Consider the following 15,863-nt stretch of genomic DNA (forward strand, 5'->3'; position numbering starts at 1 on the left):
GCCCGCCCGGCCCCCGCTGCCGCCGCCGGCCCGCCCGGCCCTGAAGCCTGCTCCGCCCGGGAGAGGTGGCCGGCTCGGCGCGGCCATGGGGCGGCCGGCGTGGGGGCTGCTGTGGCTGCTGCTGGGCAGCGCCGCGGCGCAGTACGAAAAGTACAGCTTCCGGGGCTTCCCGCCCGAGGACCTGATGCCCCTGGCCGCGGCCTACGGGCACGCGCTCGAGCAGTACGAGGGAGAGAGCTGGCGCGAGAGCGCGCGCTACCTCGAGGCGGCGCTGCGGCTGCACCGGCTGCTGCGGGACAGCGAGGCCTTCTGCCACGCCAACTGCAGCGGCCCCGCGCCTCCCGCGGCCTCGCCCTCGGGGCCCGCGCTCGGCCCCGACGGCGGCCGCGGCGACGAGTGGGCCCGCGAGCTGCAGCTCTTCGGCCACGTCCTGGAACGTGCCGCCTGCCTGCGACGCTGCAAGCGGACGCTGCCCGCCTTCCAGGTGCCCTACCCGCCGCGGCAGCTGCTGCGCGACTTCCAGAGCCGCCTGCCCTACCAGTACCTGCACTACGCGCTGTTCAAGGTGGGCCCCGGCCCGGCGCCCCCCGGCCCTCTCCGGTGCCCCCTGTCCCGCCGCGCTCTCCCTCCGCTCCCGCCGCGACCCCCCAGCCCCGCCTCGCCCCCAGTCCCGGAGTCCCCCCACCCCACCTCGGTCGCCCCCAACCCGGGCGCCCCTCACCCCTGGCGCCCCTGCCCTGCCTCGCCCCCGGGGCCCGGCTGGGGCGTGTCGTTCCGAGCCGGCGTCGGGTTCTGTCCGGTCGGCAGCAGAGTCGCTCGCACAACCCGGGACAGCCAAGCCCACTCGTGCGCTCCGGGCTGCGGGCTCCGGCCCTTCCGACACCCTCCGTCCCCGCGCCACAGGCTAACCGGCTGGAGAAGGCGGCAGCCGCGGCCTACACCTTCCTGCAGAGGAACCCGAAGCACGAGCTAACCGCCAAGTATCTCAGCTACTACCGGGGGCTGCTGGACGCGGCCGACGAGCCGCTCACAGACTTGGAGGCGCAGCCCTACGAGGTGGGGTGGAGGGTAGGGCTGACCCTGCCGCTTGTGGGGGAGGGGAGGTGTTGGGGCGTCTCCCTGACCCTTACCCGCTCCCCTGCAGGCCGTGTTCCTCAGGGCCGTGAAGCTGTACAACAGCGGGGACTTCCGCAGCAGCACGGAGGACATGGAGCGGGCCCTGGCCGAGTACCTGGCCGTCTTTGCCCGGTGCCTGGCCGGCTGCGAGGGGGCCCACGAGCAGGTGGACTTCAAGGACTTCTACCCAGCCATAGCAGGTACTCCCCAGCCCCTGCAGCCCCCTGTGGGTGTCCCTCTCATCCACGGAGCCCTGCTTCCCAGAACCCCTAAGGCCTCTTCACACAGGTATCCATCCCATACACTTATGAAGCACCCAGCAAGTTCTTGGGAGGTGGGCAGGAGTAAGGTGGGCTGAGAGGGACAGGCTACAGTCCTGACTGTCCACTGTGTGGGCATGGGTGCAGAGAGGTGGGGACATCCCCAAAGGGTCTGGGGACATTGGGTTCACAGGCCTTCCAGGCAGAGGGCTAAAGTGCCAAGGTGGTGTGTGCAGAAACAGCCCAGCAGGTGTGGGCAGAAGGCAGTTTGTGGCCAGAAATCACACCTAGTCTGGGGATCCCTAACTGCAGGGTCCCTCAGCAGGGGCAGAAAGGACTGTCCTGAGCTTCTCTCTCTAGGCTTCAGTCCCACCTCCAAACCTCATCTGCCTCGGGATGCCCCTGCTCCCTCTGGTTTTGGGGCGGGGGCTGAGCGGAGGGGGTGGTAAGTCAGCCACACGGGTTGTGCTGAGCACTGCCCTTAGGACGCTGAGCGGTCTTCACTGGCATCACCTCCTGCGATCGCACAGGCTGGGGGGACCCCAGCTCCTCACCACTGCCTCCCGCCCCTAGATCTCTTCGCAGAGTCCCTGCAGTGCAAGGTGGACTGTGAGGCCAACTTGACCCCCAATGTGGGCGGCTATTTCGTGGAGAAGTTCGTGGCCACCATGTATCACTACCTGCAGTTTGCCTACTACAAGTGTGAGCCTCCTGCCGGGCTTGGGATGGGGGGCAGGGGGGGAGAGCACTGTGCTGGGAGTGTCACAGAGTCATGGGGAGCCGTCCCTGGAAGTGAGGACCCTGGGTAACAGGAGGGAAGGCTGGGGGTGGTGGGCAGGTGAGAGGGTGGGAAGGAACAGAGAGCAGCCTTAGGAGAATTCAGGGACCCCTTGGGTAAATGACTGGGTAGCCACCAACTGCACGGCACTTCACAGTTTACAGACCCCTGCCATGTCTGTTTATCTCACGTGATGCTTTCACCAACCCCCCCCAGCAGCTGACATGACTGGACCCATTTTTCAGATGAGAAACTGAGGTTCATACAGTGCAATGGGGCCATGGGTCACATGGCCAATGAGAAGTAGCACCAGGACTTACTGCTCTCCTTGTCTGGGGGAGATCCTGGGCCTCAGCTGGGACTGGGGTGCATGATCTCCAGCGTTCCTGCAATGCTGAGATGCCAAGATTCAGGTGGAGGCTGGAGTACAGGAGCTGAGGACCAAGGAGCCAGGAGACCCTTCATGGGTCCAGGTGGCAGAGCTCGAGGGCCAGGCTGCCGGGCTCTCATTCCCCAGTGCCATTATGCTCCAGCTGTGTGAGCTTGAAAAACCTACCTAACCTCTCTGTGCCTCGGGTTTCTTGTCTATAAAATGGGGATGATAATAACAGTGAGGCTGAAATGAGTTACACGGGCCTGGCACATGGCAAGTGCCCAGTACATTCTAGCTTGCGTTATTATTATTTGGGTGGGGTGAGGTGGCCAAAAGATCTTCGGGGAGGCAGCTGGGCAGCCGGGAGCACTGGACTGAGTTGGGAGATGGGGATGGGCTAGGAAGGTGTTGTCCCTGAAGGTGGGGAGGTGCCGGGGCTACTCCTCACTCCTGTCCTGCCCGCAGTGAACGACGTGCGCCAGGCCGCCCGCAGCGCCGCCAGCTACATGCTCTTCGACCCCAAGGACAGCGTCATGCAGCAGAACCTGGTGTATTACCGCTTCCACCGGGCTCGCTGGGGCCTGGAGGAGGAGGACTTCCAGCCCCGGGAGGTGGGCATTGCCTTTGGAGGCACTCTTGGTTTAATAAAAAAAAATCCTGGCCTGTTTGGAAGGCAGGATGGGAAGGGCAAACAAAGACTATGGGTTGTGGTTGGCGTCCTGGGTTCAGAACCAGCCCCACCAGCTGAATGGGCCTGGGAACATTACTGATCCTTTCTGAGTATGTGGCCTCACCTGCGAAATGGGAGTGGTACCACCTACCGCGACAGCACTGCCCAGCTGTGGGAGGCCCAAAATACCCGTCCCTCCCTGCCTGCTCCCCACCCCACCCTCATCACTCTCACCGCTGTCCTTCGCCCTTCTTCCCCAGGGGCCGCCTAGTTTGGACCAACTAAGGAACCCCTGGGAATCTAGGGCAAGACTGGCCGTCATGGGGCACATGGTGCCACCCTCGATTTCCTTACTCGTGGCAGACGTTGCTAATGGATTAGGGAACTCTTTCTAATAAAGCCCTCAGAATCCTCCTTAACCCAGGCACTCCGAGCAGCCTTGATTTTTTCATTACCTGTAGAGCTGAGAAACGGTGGGAGGACCCAGATCCTAACCACTTGGCTCCTCCCCCATCTGGCGGCAGGGTCTGGCTTACCCCAACTTCCTCCCCTCCTTTCAGGAGGCCATGCTCTACCACAACCAGACCTCGGAGCTTCGGGAGCTGCTGGAGTTTGCACATATGTACCTGCAGTCGGATGATGAGGTAAGTGGCCCCCTGTTCTCTAGGCTGGGCCATGATGGAGACCCTTGATCTTTTCCGGGGGGCCGCTGCGCCAAAGCCCAGCCCCACCGCCTGGCAGTCAGCTGCTGTGAAGCAGGGGAGACTCACCTGTCCCTCTCTATACCCGCCCTTCTTTCCCCGCTCAGTATTCCCATGCTCCCCTTTGCTACGTGTCTGAATCTTGCCCAGTAATTCTTCAGCCCAGCTCAAGTGGCAGCTCCTCCAGGAAGCCCTCCCTGCATGCCCTGGCTCTGTCTCCTGGGCTTGCAGTCCCAGCTCTGACCCTCTGTGCCTCCCCGGACCTGGAGTGATTTGCAGCCCTGGTCCATCTCACCCCCAGCCCCCTTCTCCGGCCAGTCTCCCAGAGGACTGTGCTCTGGGGTGGGAGACCAGGTTATTCCCAGCTTTCCCACAACACTGGCCACAGAACTGGCATTGGGAAACGGAGTTGGAGTGGAACCAGCGAACGAAGGAATGCAGGATGCCAGGAAGGAAGGACTGCAGCGTGGTACCTTGATTCTGAATGAGGGCTTGAGAGTCTGAATTTCAGTGAGGCGTTGCGCTCAGTGCTGATTTATCCATTCCCCCCTTTGTTCACTCACCCATGCCCCTACTCGTCACATATGGGGGCAGGGGGTACACCGTTGGCACCCCGGCTTTGGCGACAGCCAGACTTGGCCCTGCCACTTACTGGGTGGGCAGCCTCCAGGCAAGTCTTAGGTAGCTCTTGAACTTCCGTTCCTGCGTCTCGAATGGGGAGGATGATGCCCACGTCACGCCGTTGTGGTGGCGGTGAAATGAGATCAAGTATGGAAAGCACTTGGTACAGGCGCTCCGTGAATGGTGCCATTTTGATTACTGTTACTCGTGGCCTGCTGTTCGCAGACACTGTGTGGGGCTGGGGTGAGCCGATGAAAGGCACAGCCCTTTTCCCAAACAGCTCATAGTCTAGTGGGGGAGGCACAAACAGCGCTCAGGGGAGGTCAGCACAGGCCACTGGAGGAGGGCTGCAGTTGCAGCTGGGCTCATGGGCCAGGGTCGCATCCTGGAGCGCCTGGCGTTGGCAGGGTCAACAAGAGCTGTCCAGGCACGGGGGGGGGGGGGGGTTGCTGGGGGAGGCAATCATGTTCCTGGCCAGAAAACTGCATGAACAGACAGTATGCGTGGACTCGCACTGTTCGCTGTGGAATTCATGCTTAAAAGGAGGGCCTTGGAGAGGGACCGCTTATGCGGACATTGAATTTTTGCTGGGGGAGCACTGGCTCCGGGAGCCGCAGTTTGGGAGGGGGACCTTGTGGGAGAAACCCTCAGATCAGTCCCTGGTGGGATCTTGAGGCTGGGGAAGGAGGGGCTTTGGGGACTGAGATGGGATTGGGGAGGTGCCTCGTCCAGGAAGGGAGCCCGTCTGGGTGTGCACCTGCTGTGACCTCCTTTCTCTCCCTACCCTGGGGCTGCTCTAGATGGAGCTGGAGGAGACAGTGCCACCTGTGGGGCCCAAGGATCCGCCGTCTGATGCCGAGTTCGAGGGGGACGGGGACTACGAGGAGGGCATCTATGCTGACTGGTGGCAGGAGCCGGATGCCAAGGGTGATGAGGCAGAGGCCGGTCAGTGACTCGAGTCCTGGCGGAGGGTGGGGCTGCAACCTGGGATGGAGGTTGGCCACAGAAGGATCTGCGGCCTGTGGGGCAGAGGTGGTTGGCGTGCTGGGACCCCTCCTCTGGGGGGTTCTAGCCTGTTAGCCAACCCTGTCCCACCTTGTGTGTGAGGGGGTGGCATCCTCTCCGGAGCTGGGACCCAGCTGAGACCTGTCGCAGGGAGCCTCCCTCCTGCCTGCCCCCATTCCCCCAGGACAGCACCCAGATGCTTGTTGGGAGTGGGTGAGGGCCTAACCCGGTGCCCCCTCCTCTCCCTTCCAGAGCTGGAGCCTGAACTAGCATGAGAAGAGGGCCACCCTTGCACCCCTCAAGAGCTGGGAAAGCCTGGGCCCAATGGTACCGCCCCCACCAGCCTGGGCAGCAGCAAGAACTATTTATTAAAAATGTAAAATGGACATAGCTGACCAGGCCCCATCCCATCCCACCTGTGAGCGCTGCTCCCCAGGTCCCTCCTGTGTCCTCTCAGGCTCTCTGGCCAAAGGATGCTGGTGCTCCGGCTGCTGACGGCTCGTCCTCCTCCCTGGTGCTCCCTCACCTGGACGGCCTCCTGGAGGAGAAGGTTCCTGCTCATCCAAGCTGGGTCTCAGCCTGGATTTCAGAGACAGCAGAAGGGCAGCTGGTGTCATGAAGAGCACTGGACCAGGAGTCCAGTGGTTCCTGGTACACTGGCAGTGGGTGCTCAATAAATGTTTCTTGTTGAATGAACTGCAGTACCTGGGGTCCAGTCTCCCCTGGGCTGAGGGTGCGGGTCGTTCCCTCCCCCTTTCAGCGTCTATCTCCCCTCCTGTGTAAATATGGGGTGGACAAGGGGGCACAGTTTGGCCTCATGGGACCCTGAACGGTTTGTTTTTTTTTTTTTTTGGAGAGCAGAATGCAATTGCAGATCTGCCCACCAGGGGGCGTGAGCACACAGTTCCTTCCCCAGTCCCTGGAAGGTGGTTTCAGATTTCTAAGATGAGATGTCCCCTATTTTCCTGGTTCAGCATTGCTTCCCTCAGGAGTGTGGTGGAGCATGGGGAGGGGGCTAAGGACATTTCCGGTTCTTACTTTCTAGGCATTTCCTGACCCAGGTTCTCCGGGGTCTGAGAAGCATGCCCTGCCCTGCTCTCTGCCCATTCTCCCATTCTTCAGCAGAGGTTGGACTCCCATCTCAGCAGCCAGAGGGGCCCTGGGGATACAGCTTGATGACATGAGACCTCATGGTGGCAGTGGAGCTGCCAGAGCCTCTTGCCCACTCTTCAGCTCTAGGGGGCGGAGTCCGGAGCTGCAGAGGTAGGGGTGATGCCAGGTGGCTACTGTTTAGTGCTGTGACTCACCAGTGTCCTTCCCCATGTTCCACAGTGCGGGGGGCAAAAGGGGCCTCTCTAGAGAGGGACCCTGGGCCAGGGCCAGGCAGGTGACAGTTCTGCCCGACTCCCTGTATTTCGGGCCTCCCAGGGGGCAGGTGGTGTAGGCGGCTTCTCTTCCTACTGGAGAGTAGAGCTCATGCTGGGAAGCCCACCGCCCTGCCCTCCCCGCAGATGTGCCAGGTGACCTGGCCTGGGCCCTCCCCCTCTCTGTGCCCAGGAGGACTCTCTGCCTCCCCCCGAACCCCTCCCCTAGGTCTCTAGTGGGGACGAGGACAAGAAGGCCAGAGTCAGTCGAGCAGGGCTGGGTCAAGGCTGAGGGCACCGGTGACCTCACTCCCTCTGCCGTAGGTGGGTCTGCGGTGGTAGCGTCTCTCGTCAGAGCTCCCAGGTGCCAGGGCGGGCCTGTCCTGCCCCACCCCTTTCTAGCTGCTGTGCTGTCAGCTTGCTCTGATGCCCCGCCCCCTGTTTCTGGGCGGGGCTGCCCTTGGGGCTGGCACTGGAGAGGGTGGGGAGCCGGGATGTGCTGGAGCGTGCCTGCCGTGAGTAGGAGCTTTGGAATCTGGACAGCTGGGTGTGAGCCTGAAAGGGTGCGTGTGCAGCAGCAAGAAGGTCTGTGGGCCCGTGTGTTGCGTGCATGCGTGGGTCTGGGTGTGAGCCTGCGTGCCCGCGTCTGAGAATGTCTGTGGCGGTTTCACGGGTGACTGGGCGTTTCTGCACGTGGTCCAGGAGCGCGCGTGCATTCATGGATGTGTTTCTGGAGGGGTTCGCTCCCTCAGCACATTTTTATTGAGCCCCTAGCATGTGCTAAGCACTCTGTAGGTGCCGGGCGTACAATAGCGGGCAAAGCAGGCCAAGTACCCCGCCTTCACGGAGCTCGTGTCCCAGTAGGGGGACCTGCAGTAAACAATAAATGTTATTTTTTTTTAAAGATTTTATTTATTTATTAGAGAGAGAGAGTGCACAGGAGTGGTGGGGAGGGGCAGAGGCAGAGGGAGAAGCAGGCTCCCTGCTGAGCAGGGAGCCCAACAAGGGATTTGATCCCAGGACCCAGGATCAGGACCTGAGCTGAAGGCAGACGCTTCACCGACTGAGCCACCCAGTTGCCCCAACACTAAATGTTACAATAAATAAATTATATGGTTAGTCTGATCAATCAGACAGAAAAATAGAGCTGGGGAGGAGGGATGGGGAGAGCGGAGGGGATGCTATTTAAGAAGCGTGTTGTGTGTGTCTGAGTCGTGCATCTGAGAGTGGCGTCTCTGAGAGTGTGGTGGTGAGACAGAGTGTGGGGGGGGGCATCCCCTGGGGGCCGACCTCCAGCCCCTGCCTAGGCCCTCTCCCCACCTCCACGCCGTTGCCCTGGCCCGCAGCCCCGTGTCCCTTACTCAGCTCTCCTCTTCCAGGCAGCCACCAGCCCCTCCCGCCTCTCCCTGATGCCAGCGTCTCCCCATTGCCAGGCTAGGTCCCCAAACCGGTGAGACCGAGTCCCAGCGTGCACCCTCCAGCCCATTCTCCCAACCCCACCCATTGCAGACACCTTCGCCTCCCCCACATCTGTCTCACCTGGTCCCTCCTTACCCCGCCCCCCAACACCGCACCCAGCACCTCATCAGTCATAGCATCTGTGGTATAATGGGTAGAAGTCAGAGAAGGCCTAAAAGGGACTGGGAATGGAGACCTCACACAATAGGGCCAGTCTCAGAGGCCACAAAGGTCCCCAGACCCAGAAAGACCCCATCCTGAAGCGAGCGTCACTACCACAGTGCGCTGAGAACCTACCATATGCTGGGCACTTGGTCTCAGACAGTCTTGTGACGTAGGCATCAGTTCCCTTCTGCTACAGCTGAGGAGTGAGAAGCAGCTTGTCGAAGGTTCCTCAAATTGAGTGGCAGCTGAGCTGGGTTTGAAACTCTTCTCCCCAAAAGCGATGCTGCTCAGAGAAAGGAGAGAGAGGTGCTGGCTTAGGGGCCAGATGTGTGACAGAGCCCCCACATTACACAGCCCACCCAGGGAGGCAAGGAGTTCTAGAAGGGAGGGGGGGTTGGGAGCGGCAAGGAAGAGCAGGCAGTCAAGTTCTGCATCTCAGCCCCAATTCCAGAGCCTGCCCTCCACCCGCCTCCCGCCATTGTCAGCTCCATGGCATCGGGCCCATGTTAGGGAGCCTGGGGACAGACTTGCTGGGGTCACTTAGACCAGCACCTTCTTGAGTCCTGAGAAGTGAGGGCCAGTGGAGGGGGAAAGTCCCACAGGCTCTTCCAAAATTCCAGTAAATTCAAAACCCCCTTAGGCTTGAGCAATAGTTCTTAAAGTCTCACCCTGGTGTTCCCCTCTCTCCAGGAGAGTAGGGTCTCCCCTGTGTTGGAAGGCTGTGTGTGTCCAGTTGGCCCTCGCACCAGCAGCATAACCTGACTGGAAACATTCTAGCAGCTGCAGGGCCCATGCCCCCTGCCGCTTCCCTACTCTGGGGTCTTCATCCAGCTCTCCCACTCCTCTCCAAGGACAGCCCTGGCAGATGGCCCCACCTTCATGGATGGGGAAACTGAGGCCCAGAGAGGCTAGAAGTCTGGCTGAGCCCCAAGATGACTCAGAGATTAGGTGGGAGTTTGTCGGGGCCTGGGGCTGCCCACCAGAGCCAGCCCCAGGCTGACCTATGGACGCCTCACCTGTAATCACCACCTGCCTGGGTCCCACTTGGCGCCAGGCACCTGGATAGCATCGCTTCTGTCCCCCAAACAGCCCTTGGGGTGGGAGCGCCTCTCACACCCCTGATTCAGGTGGGGAAACTGAGGTAAGGGGGAGAACATGCCTGCTTTCTTATCTCCCCCCCCAGACACATGTACTTAATCCTCTGAATCTGGGGAAGAACTCACTAAGGTAAGTCACTCCCAATGAAGAGTCAAGGAGAACTTGACATTTTCCATTTGGGGTCACCTTTTTCATCTTTCGTTTTAGGAGAAGAGTGGGCTATTATGTTCTTGGAGCACAGTAAGGAGCGGCCACGTAAGGTGCCTTCCTTTTCCCTTCACCACTTGTCTAAATCCTGGTGGCCTTCCTGGAGGAAGCTAGGAAGGAGCACAATTCAGCCAGTCTGAGTGGGGAGTCTGGCCTCTCTCCCTTGCCCTGGTGGATGTGGGGAGCAGGGGGCCTTTTAGAGACCTCACAGCCACGAAAGACATCCCATTAAGCTTTTGGGGGGCGCCTGGCTGGCTCAGTCAGAGGAGCAGGTGACTCTTGATCTCGGGGTTGTAAATTCGAGCCCCACCTTGCATGTAAAGATTACTTAAAAGTAAAATAAAAAAAAAGAAAATAGAAACGCTTTCTGTATCTCCAAATGAGGTTATGCTCACAGTTACAGAGACACAGGGATAGGAATGAAGTCAGAAAATGCTTGTCGCATGACTTTAACCTTTAGCACAATTATTTTGACAAACCTGGTTGTTGGTGGTGGTTGTGGGTTTTTGCTTTTTTTTTTTTTTTTTTTTTGGTGATACATTGGTGTCCTCAAGCATGGAAGTGTCCCAGGCTTTGGGGCGCCCTTCCGCCACACACACACACACACACACACACACACGCACGCACACACACACTTTTCACAGACCTGGCCTCTCTCCAGCACCCTCCGCGCCAGCCCAGGCCGGGCTTCACCCGCCCCCACGCTCGGTGCCCCTCCCCCTCCCCACTTCTAGGTTCTCAGCCGCGCCATAAATTATCCATGAGCTGTAAGTTGGTGCCGATGAAATATTCAGGGATCTCAACTCTCAAATTCCCTGGTGGCCGCAGGATGGGACTGGGGAAGAAGGGATTCACGTAGCAGGTCCCGCCCAGCTGGAGTCTGGGGCCTGGAGACCCGGGAGGCGGGGGGTGGGGGGGTGGGGGAAGGTCCCTGCGAAATCCACAGCGGTGGCTCTGGGTGGTGCCCTCTTGGTGTGGAGGCTCGAGCCGCAGTGAGCAGAGGTTACCGAACTCCACCCCTGGGAGGGCCGGCCAGCCCAGCAAGGCCCCACTGGCCCCCCAGCCCTGGCTCCTGAATCCCAAAGTTTTTCTCCTGAAGTCCCACCACGACGTGACTTCCCACAAAACTCGTTGTCACCTCCCCCTAACACATACACCGCACCCCAACTTTGCTGAGATAGAAAAGACCTAGACTGGTGGGACCAGTGGGCTTGGTGGGCAGGAGACAAGGTTCCAGTTCCAGCCCCGCTGGGAATTTTCTTGTGTGACCTTGGGGATGTTCCTTTCCTGGTTCTAGCCTCAGTTTCCCTATATATACAAGGAAGGAGGCTCTGATTGTTTCTTCTTCCTTTTCCCAAGGACTCTCCACAGGTGGAGAAATCCTGTCATTGGTGTGTGTGTGTGTTTGCGCGTGCGCACGCATGCTTGCACACGCGTGTGCCAGGGGAGGGGCAGGCTCTCTTTCCTGTCAGGGCAGGCATCTCTCCTGGCTCCTTGGGAGAGGGAAGGGCAGGCAGGCGGGGGGCGGGTGGGGCCTCAGCTGTGTCAGCCTGTTCCAGGAATCGCCCAGGCCAGGAGCAGCAAGAGGGGTGACTCAGGTGGCAAGGTTCCCCCTGCTGCGTCCCCCCACCCAAACTCTCAGCAGAGGGAGGGGGTTGCGCAGAAAGCCAGGGAGACACAGCTCAAGAATCAATCCCAAAGTTCGGAGCCCATCCTGTTGCGTTCCTGAAATTCTGGAATCGTACCTTCTTGGGGGGTTGGGGTAGGTAAAGGGGGTACCTAGTGGGGGATAGTCACTCTCTGGAGAGGTCCTGACCCTCTTCCAGCCTCTCTATCCACCACCACCTCGGGGCCCCTGGTATCTCCCCCTGGCCTGTGCTATTCCTGGCTGTCCTATCTCTGTTTTCTTGTCTCCCTGTTTTCCTTTTGACATTCCATCCCCGCCCACACGCCTTGCAGGGAAGTGTCTAGGGAGCGACCTCTATAATTAAGAGCCCTCCCGGGCTGGCTGGGCACACACCCTCAGGACCAGGTTGTGGGCCGTCTCTGTCCTCCAGGCTCCTCCCCTGGACAAAGGGCAGCACAAAAAGCAGGAGCAACCCCCCTCCCAGGGGACTTGCACCCTCCTCTGTGCTCCTGCTCCCAGGAAGGCCTGGCCCTCCTCCACCCAGGCGAGCTTGGGAGCCCTGGGCTCTTCTGCCGCAGTCACCCCAGCCCCGAAGGGATCTCACTGAGCAATCCCCCCCACCCCGACACCAGCGGGCAGGGGTCGGAGTGCAGATGGAGGCCCACAGGCAGAGATCTAAATTAGTCACAAATCGAGTTCACAAATTGTTAAGGAAGATACACCTTGACAAGTATACCCCCACGGCGACCTGAAAGGCCAAGATGGAATCGAGAGTTGATTCCTTCTCAGAACATAGCGGCCTGGGGATAACTGTTCCCTGACCCCCAGTCCTGGGCCATCTCCCCTTCCCTCTGTACCCCTGACTCCCCACTCACCAGCACACGACAAACGGCTTCCAGCACGTGTGTGTAGGTTCCCCAGCGGCATGTCCGCGGCGTGCATCCCTCCGCCATACCTGCCCCTGTCACCCTTGGCCCAGGTGTGCACATAACATGCATGCTGGTGTGTCCATTCTCAGCAGAAGGAGCCAGAACAAGAGAACTACAGGCCGCCAAAGCAGGGTCAGCTCCAGGAAGGGAATTCCACTTTCCCCGTCCAGAGTGTGGTCTCAAAGGGGAGAGGTATGAACGCTGTGTAGACGCCTCCCCTTGTTCCTGTATGGAGGGGGTCCTCCCCCTCACTCTGCCCCGTGAGAGGACCAGGGCAGAGGCCCCTTCCCCACGCCTGTGGATGGCTCTGCCCCAGGACCAAGAGTAGGGCCACGTTTAAGATGCTTCCCGCTCTTTGCATTGCCTTTGATTCCGCTCTGCTCCCCCTGCAGGAATAACTTCCAGTTCCTGTGTTTCTTTCCTGCTGTGGAAAGGCAACGTCATCAGCCCGAAGTTTAGCCACCCATCTGTTCACCCCACTTTCCTTTGTAAGATTTTTTTTATAATTATGTATTTGAGAGAGAGAGAGAGAGAGAGAGAGTGCGAGCTCGGGTGAGCACAAGTGGGGGGAGGGGCAGAGGGAGAAGGACAAGCAGATTCCCCACTCCTCGGGAAGTCTGTTGTGGGGTTCGATCCCAGGACCCCGAGATCATGACCTGCTGAAGTCAGATGCTTAACCGATTGAGCCACTCAGGTGCCCCCCCATCTTCCGTTATAGAGGTGGCCATATCTGAGGCCACCTTGGGTCAAAGAGGAGGGGAAAAGGGCGTGTGTGTACGTGTATGTGTGTGTGTGTGCGCGCGCGCATGCATGTGCTGGGGAGAGCGTGCTGACGTTCCTGGCGTTTGGATATCTGAATCTGGGCCCATCAGTGTGTATCCCGGAGGTATGAGTGCAGACGTGTGTGTGTGTGTGTGTGTGTGTGTGTGTGTGTGGCTTTTGCACATCTAAATCCCTGACAGAGAGGGGGCTGAGAAGGAAGACAACAGCATCTCTCCCACCTCCTTATATGGCCCAGAGGCCTGCGGAGGATGAGCTGAGGAGAGCAGCCTGGCTGTTGTTCACCTTCCCCCAGGGAGCACCTCTCTGGGCCCCACCAACTCCCCCGCCCCAACATTGGACCCTCATCATACACCTGTTTGCTGGTAACTTCTGTCTCTAGGGCAGCTTGGGATGAGCCCCTTGGTGCCCTTTCCTTCGTTACTCTGCAAACCCAGAAAGCTGCAAGTTTGCATTAACCCTTTGTGTTCTTCATGGCCCAAGGACTCTGCTTCCATTGAGCTCTGGGCAAGAGAAATGAGCTTAAAATTCAGGAATACGAAGTGAAGCTAGGCATAATAAGGAACTTAGAATAAAAGGAGACAAGGGTATTCATAGAAGGGAGGTGAAAATTCCTGGAGATTTGTCAGAGAAATCCCTGCCTTTAAAGGCGTGGAGGAAGGGGACTGGGTAAGATGCTCCTGTGGCTTTTTCTTCAAGTTCAAGTTACTGGGGAGACTGTGGCCAGTGACTCTCATCCCTGTCCCTAGGCACGTCCTCGCCCCTTGAGACCAAATCCTCTGCACAGGCAGCTCATTGCAGTAAACATCATTTTCTGATTCTTTTCTGTATCCTACAGATGAATCCTCAGTGCCTGGCAGGCGCACAGTAGGTGCTTAATAAATGTGCCCAAAATCCCTTGATCTGGGAGAAGTCACAGCTCTTATTCCAGTCTTTCCTGATGCTGTGGGTGGTGCCTCCACCCAGTCCCAGCCTGATGCTTGGCTTTGAGGCCAGCCTGTTGCAGCTTGTTCCAGGCTGACGTGCAGGGAACATTCTGGGGAGACACACACACACACACACACACACACACACACACACACACACAGGCTTTATTCTGAAGCCCTATTTGTGCCCCTCTACTCCACCAGGCTCTTCCACTCCTGTCATCAACCAGCCCGTATGCAGAGAGAGGGAGAGAGGAAGGAAAGAGTGAAGTCAGGCTTGGATCTGGGAAGTGTGTGTGTCTGTGTGCAGGGGTGGCAGTGGGGAGATGGGCAGGGGATGGAGAGAGCAGGGAGAGGGAGGAAGTGAAACCCTAGGCTTGGGAGCGCTATTCCTCCCAAGCTGAGGGCTGGCCACTATACTGCCTGGCTGGGGGCTGGGGGGAGCAGGTGGAGGGGTGGGCAGGGATAAGGTGGGGAGGAAGATCCTCAGGAAAGCAAGAGGAGGGGGAGTCAAGGAAACTAAGTGAAGGACAGTGGCCCTGGCATGTGGGATGATACCTGGTTAGGGATGTTGATGTCTCCCTGGCCCCCTCCAGGAAGGCTTCCTGGATGGCACAGGCCTCAGGAGTGAGAATGTTTTGGCCATCATTCCTTTCTCTGGTGGGAAAGTAGTCAAGGATACTGCTGGGCTGTCTTCACCCAGCCCACCCTGGGTGCTAGCTTTGGGACTATAGAACTTGTTTGAGGGAGGACCTTTTCATGACAAGCACTCCCCCGATTCCCACACACTCGGAGTGGCTAAGGTGACCTATTTACTCTTAGCTCTCTGGGAACCCTTCGAAGGTTGGGATCATTTTGGTTTTCTGTGTTACCAGGGTCTAATCTGGTACCTAGCATACAGTTGGTGCTCAATACTTAAGTGTTGATGAACGGATATCCGTAGTAACCTCAGCATACTATATGTCCATGAGGAGGAGGCATCCATTTCATTAACCACAGAAGGGAAAGACCCCGTCTTCTTCACTTGCTTGCCTATTGGTAAGTTCTTTCTGATAACTAAGCCACAATCTTCCGCTAATGAGGGGGCTGCTGCCCCATTTCTTTTATGCTAGTGTTGATTTCCTTTAGATCCGATGTCTGATTTTTTTCCCAAACCCACTACTACTTTCCCTATCTTTGTCCCAAATCATTGCTCTTCTGTCTCTGCCCAGAATATTTGTTTTTGCCTTTCCCCCCACCCCTCCCTGCTGCTTTGACATATTATTCCACCAGGAGAACATGGGTTTGGTGGGCCTTGAAATGAGAAGAAAGGGGTTCTAGTGTAGGATATGCCATTTTGTTGTTTTATGACTTCTCTGAATTTCAGCTTCCCCATCATTGAAATGAGGCTTATTTCGTTGTCCTGAAATTTTTTTCAGAATTTTCATGAGAATTAAAAAAAACCCACCTCCATGTCTTTAAATTCTAATATTTAACAAGTGATTTCACAAACCTTAATTTTATTCCCGCACCCCCTCCCATGAGACAGATACAGCTAATGTACCCATTTTACAGATGAGGAGAAACAGGATGAAAGATGAAGTAACTGGCTGAGATCATATAGTTACTAAGTGGCAGAACCCAAACTCAGGCCTTCTGATTCGAAATCTCATGAGCACTCCATCTTTGGGGAAAAAATCCCAACCCAGAAAAAAAAAGCCTATGAAGTGCTATACAAATATGTTATTATCCCTCTGTGGCAAGGGTGAATAAGCCCAAAGAAGCATCATGCCTGACGCTGAGTTG

General features: G+C 58.0%; 1 protein-coding gene across 1 annotated transcript; it reads left to right on the forward strand.

Moving 5' to 3' along the window:
* Positions 1-35: 35 nt before the first annotated feature.
* Positions 36-6,225, forward strand: P3H4 (prolyl 3-hydroxylase family member 4 (inactive)). The gene is made up of 8 exons (XM_045781720.2): positions 36-565; positions 904-1,056; positions 1,145-1,316; positions 1,950-2,078; positions 2,993-3,138; positions 3,758-3,841; positions 5,320-5,464; positions 5,777-6,225. The coding sequence occupies exons 1-8, from the start codon at positions 86-88 to the stop codon at positions 5,797-5,799; spliced, it is 1,332 nt and encodes a 443-aa protein (XP_045637676.1). The 5' UTR covers positions 36-85; the 3' UTR covers positions 5,800-6,225.
* The last annotated feature ends 9,638 nt before the right edge of the window (positions 6,226-15,863 follow it).

This window comes from Ursus americanus, chromosome 23 (genome assembly GCF_024610735.1).
Source record: "Ursus americanus isolate L20-20 chromosome 23, mUrsAme1.1.p, whole genome shotgun sequence".
NCBI lineage: Eukaryota > Metazoa > Chordata > Mammalia > Carnivora > Ursidae > Ursus > Ursus americanus.

Excerpts from the sequence above, each read along its gene's own strand:
- P3H4 (XM_045781720.2), top strand. The coding sequence starts at position 86 with ATGGGGCGGCCGGCGTGGGGGCTGCTGTGGCTGCTGCTGGGCAGCGCC. Across the intron at positions 3,139-3,757 it reads AGGACTTCCAGCCCCGGGAG|GAGGCCATGCTCTACCACAA; the intron begins GTGGGCATTGCC and ends CCCTCCTTTCAG. Across the intron at positions 5,465-5,776 it reads GGGTGATGAGGCAGAGGCCG|AGCTGGAGCCTGAACTAGCA; the intron begins GTCAGTGACTCG and ends TCTCCCTTCCAG.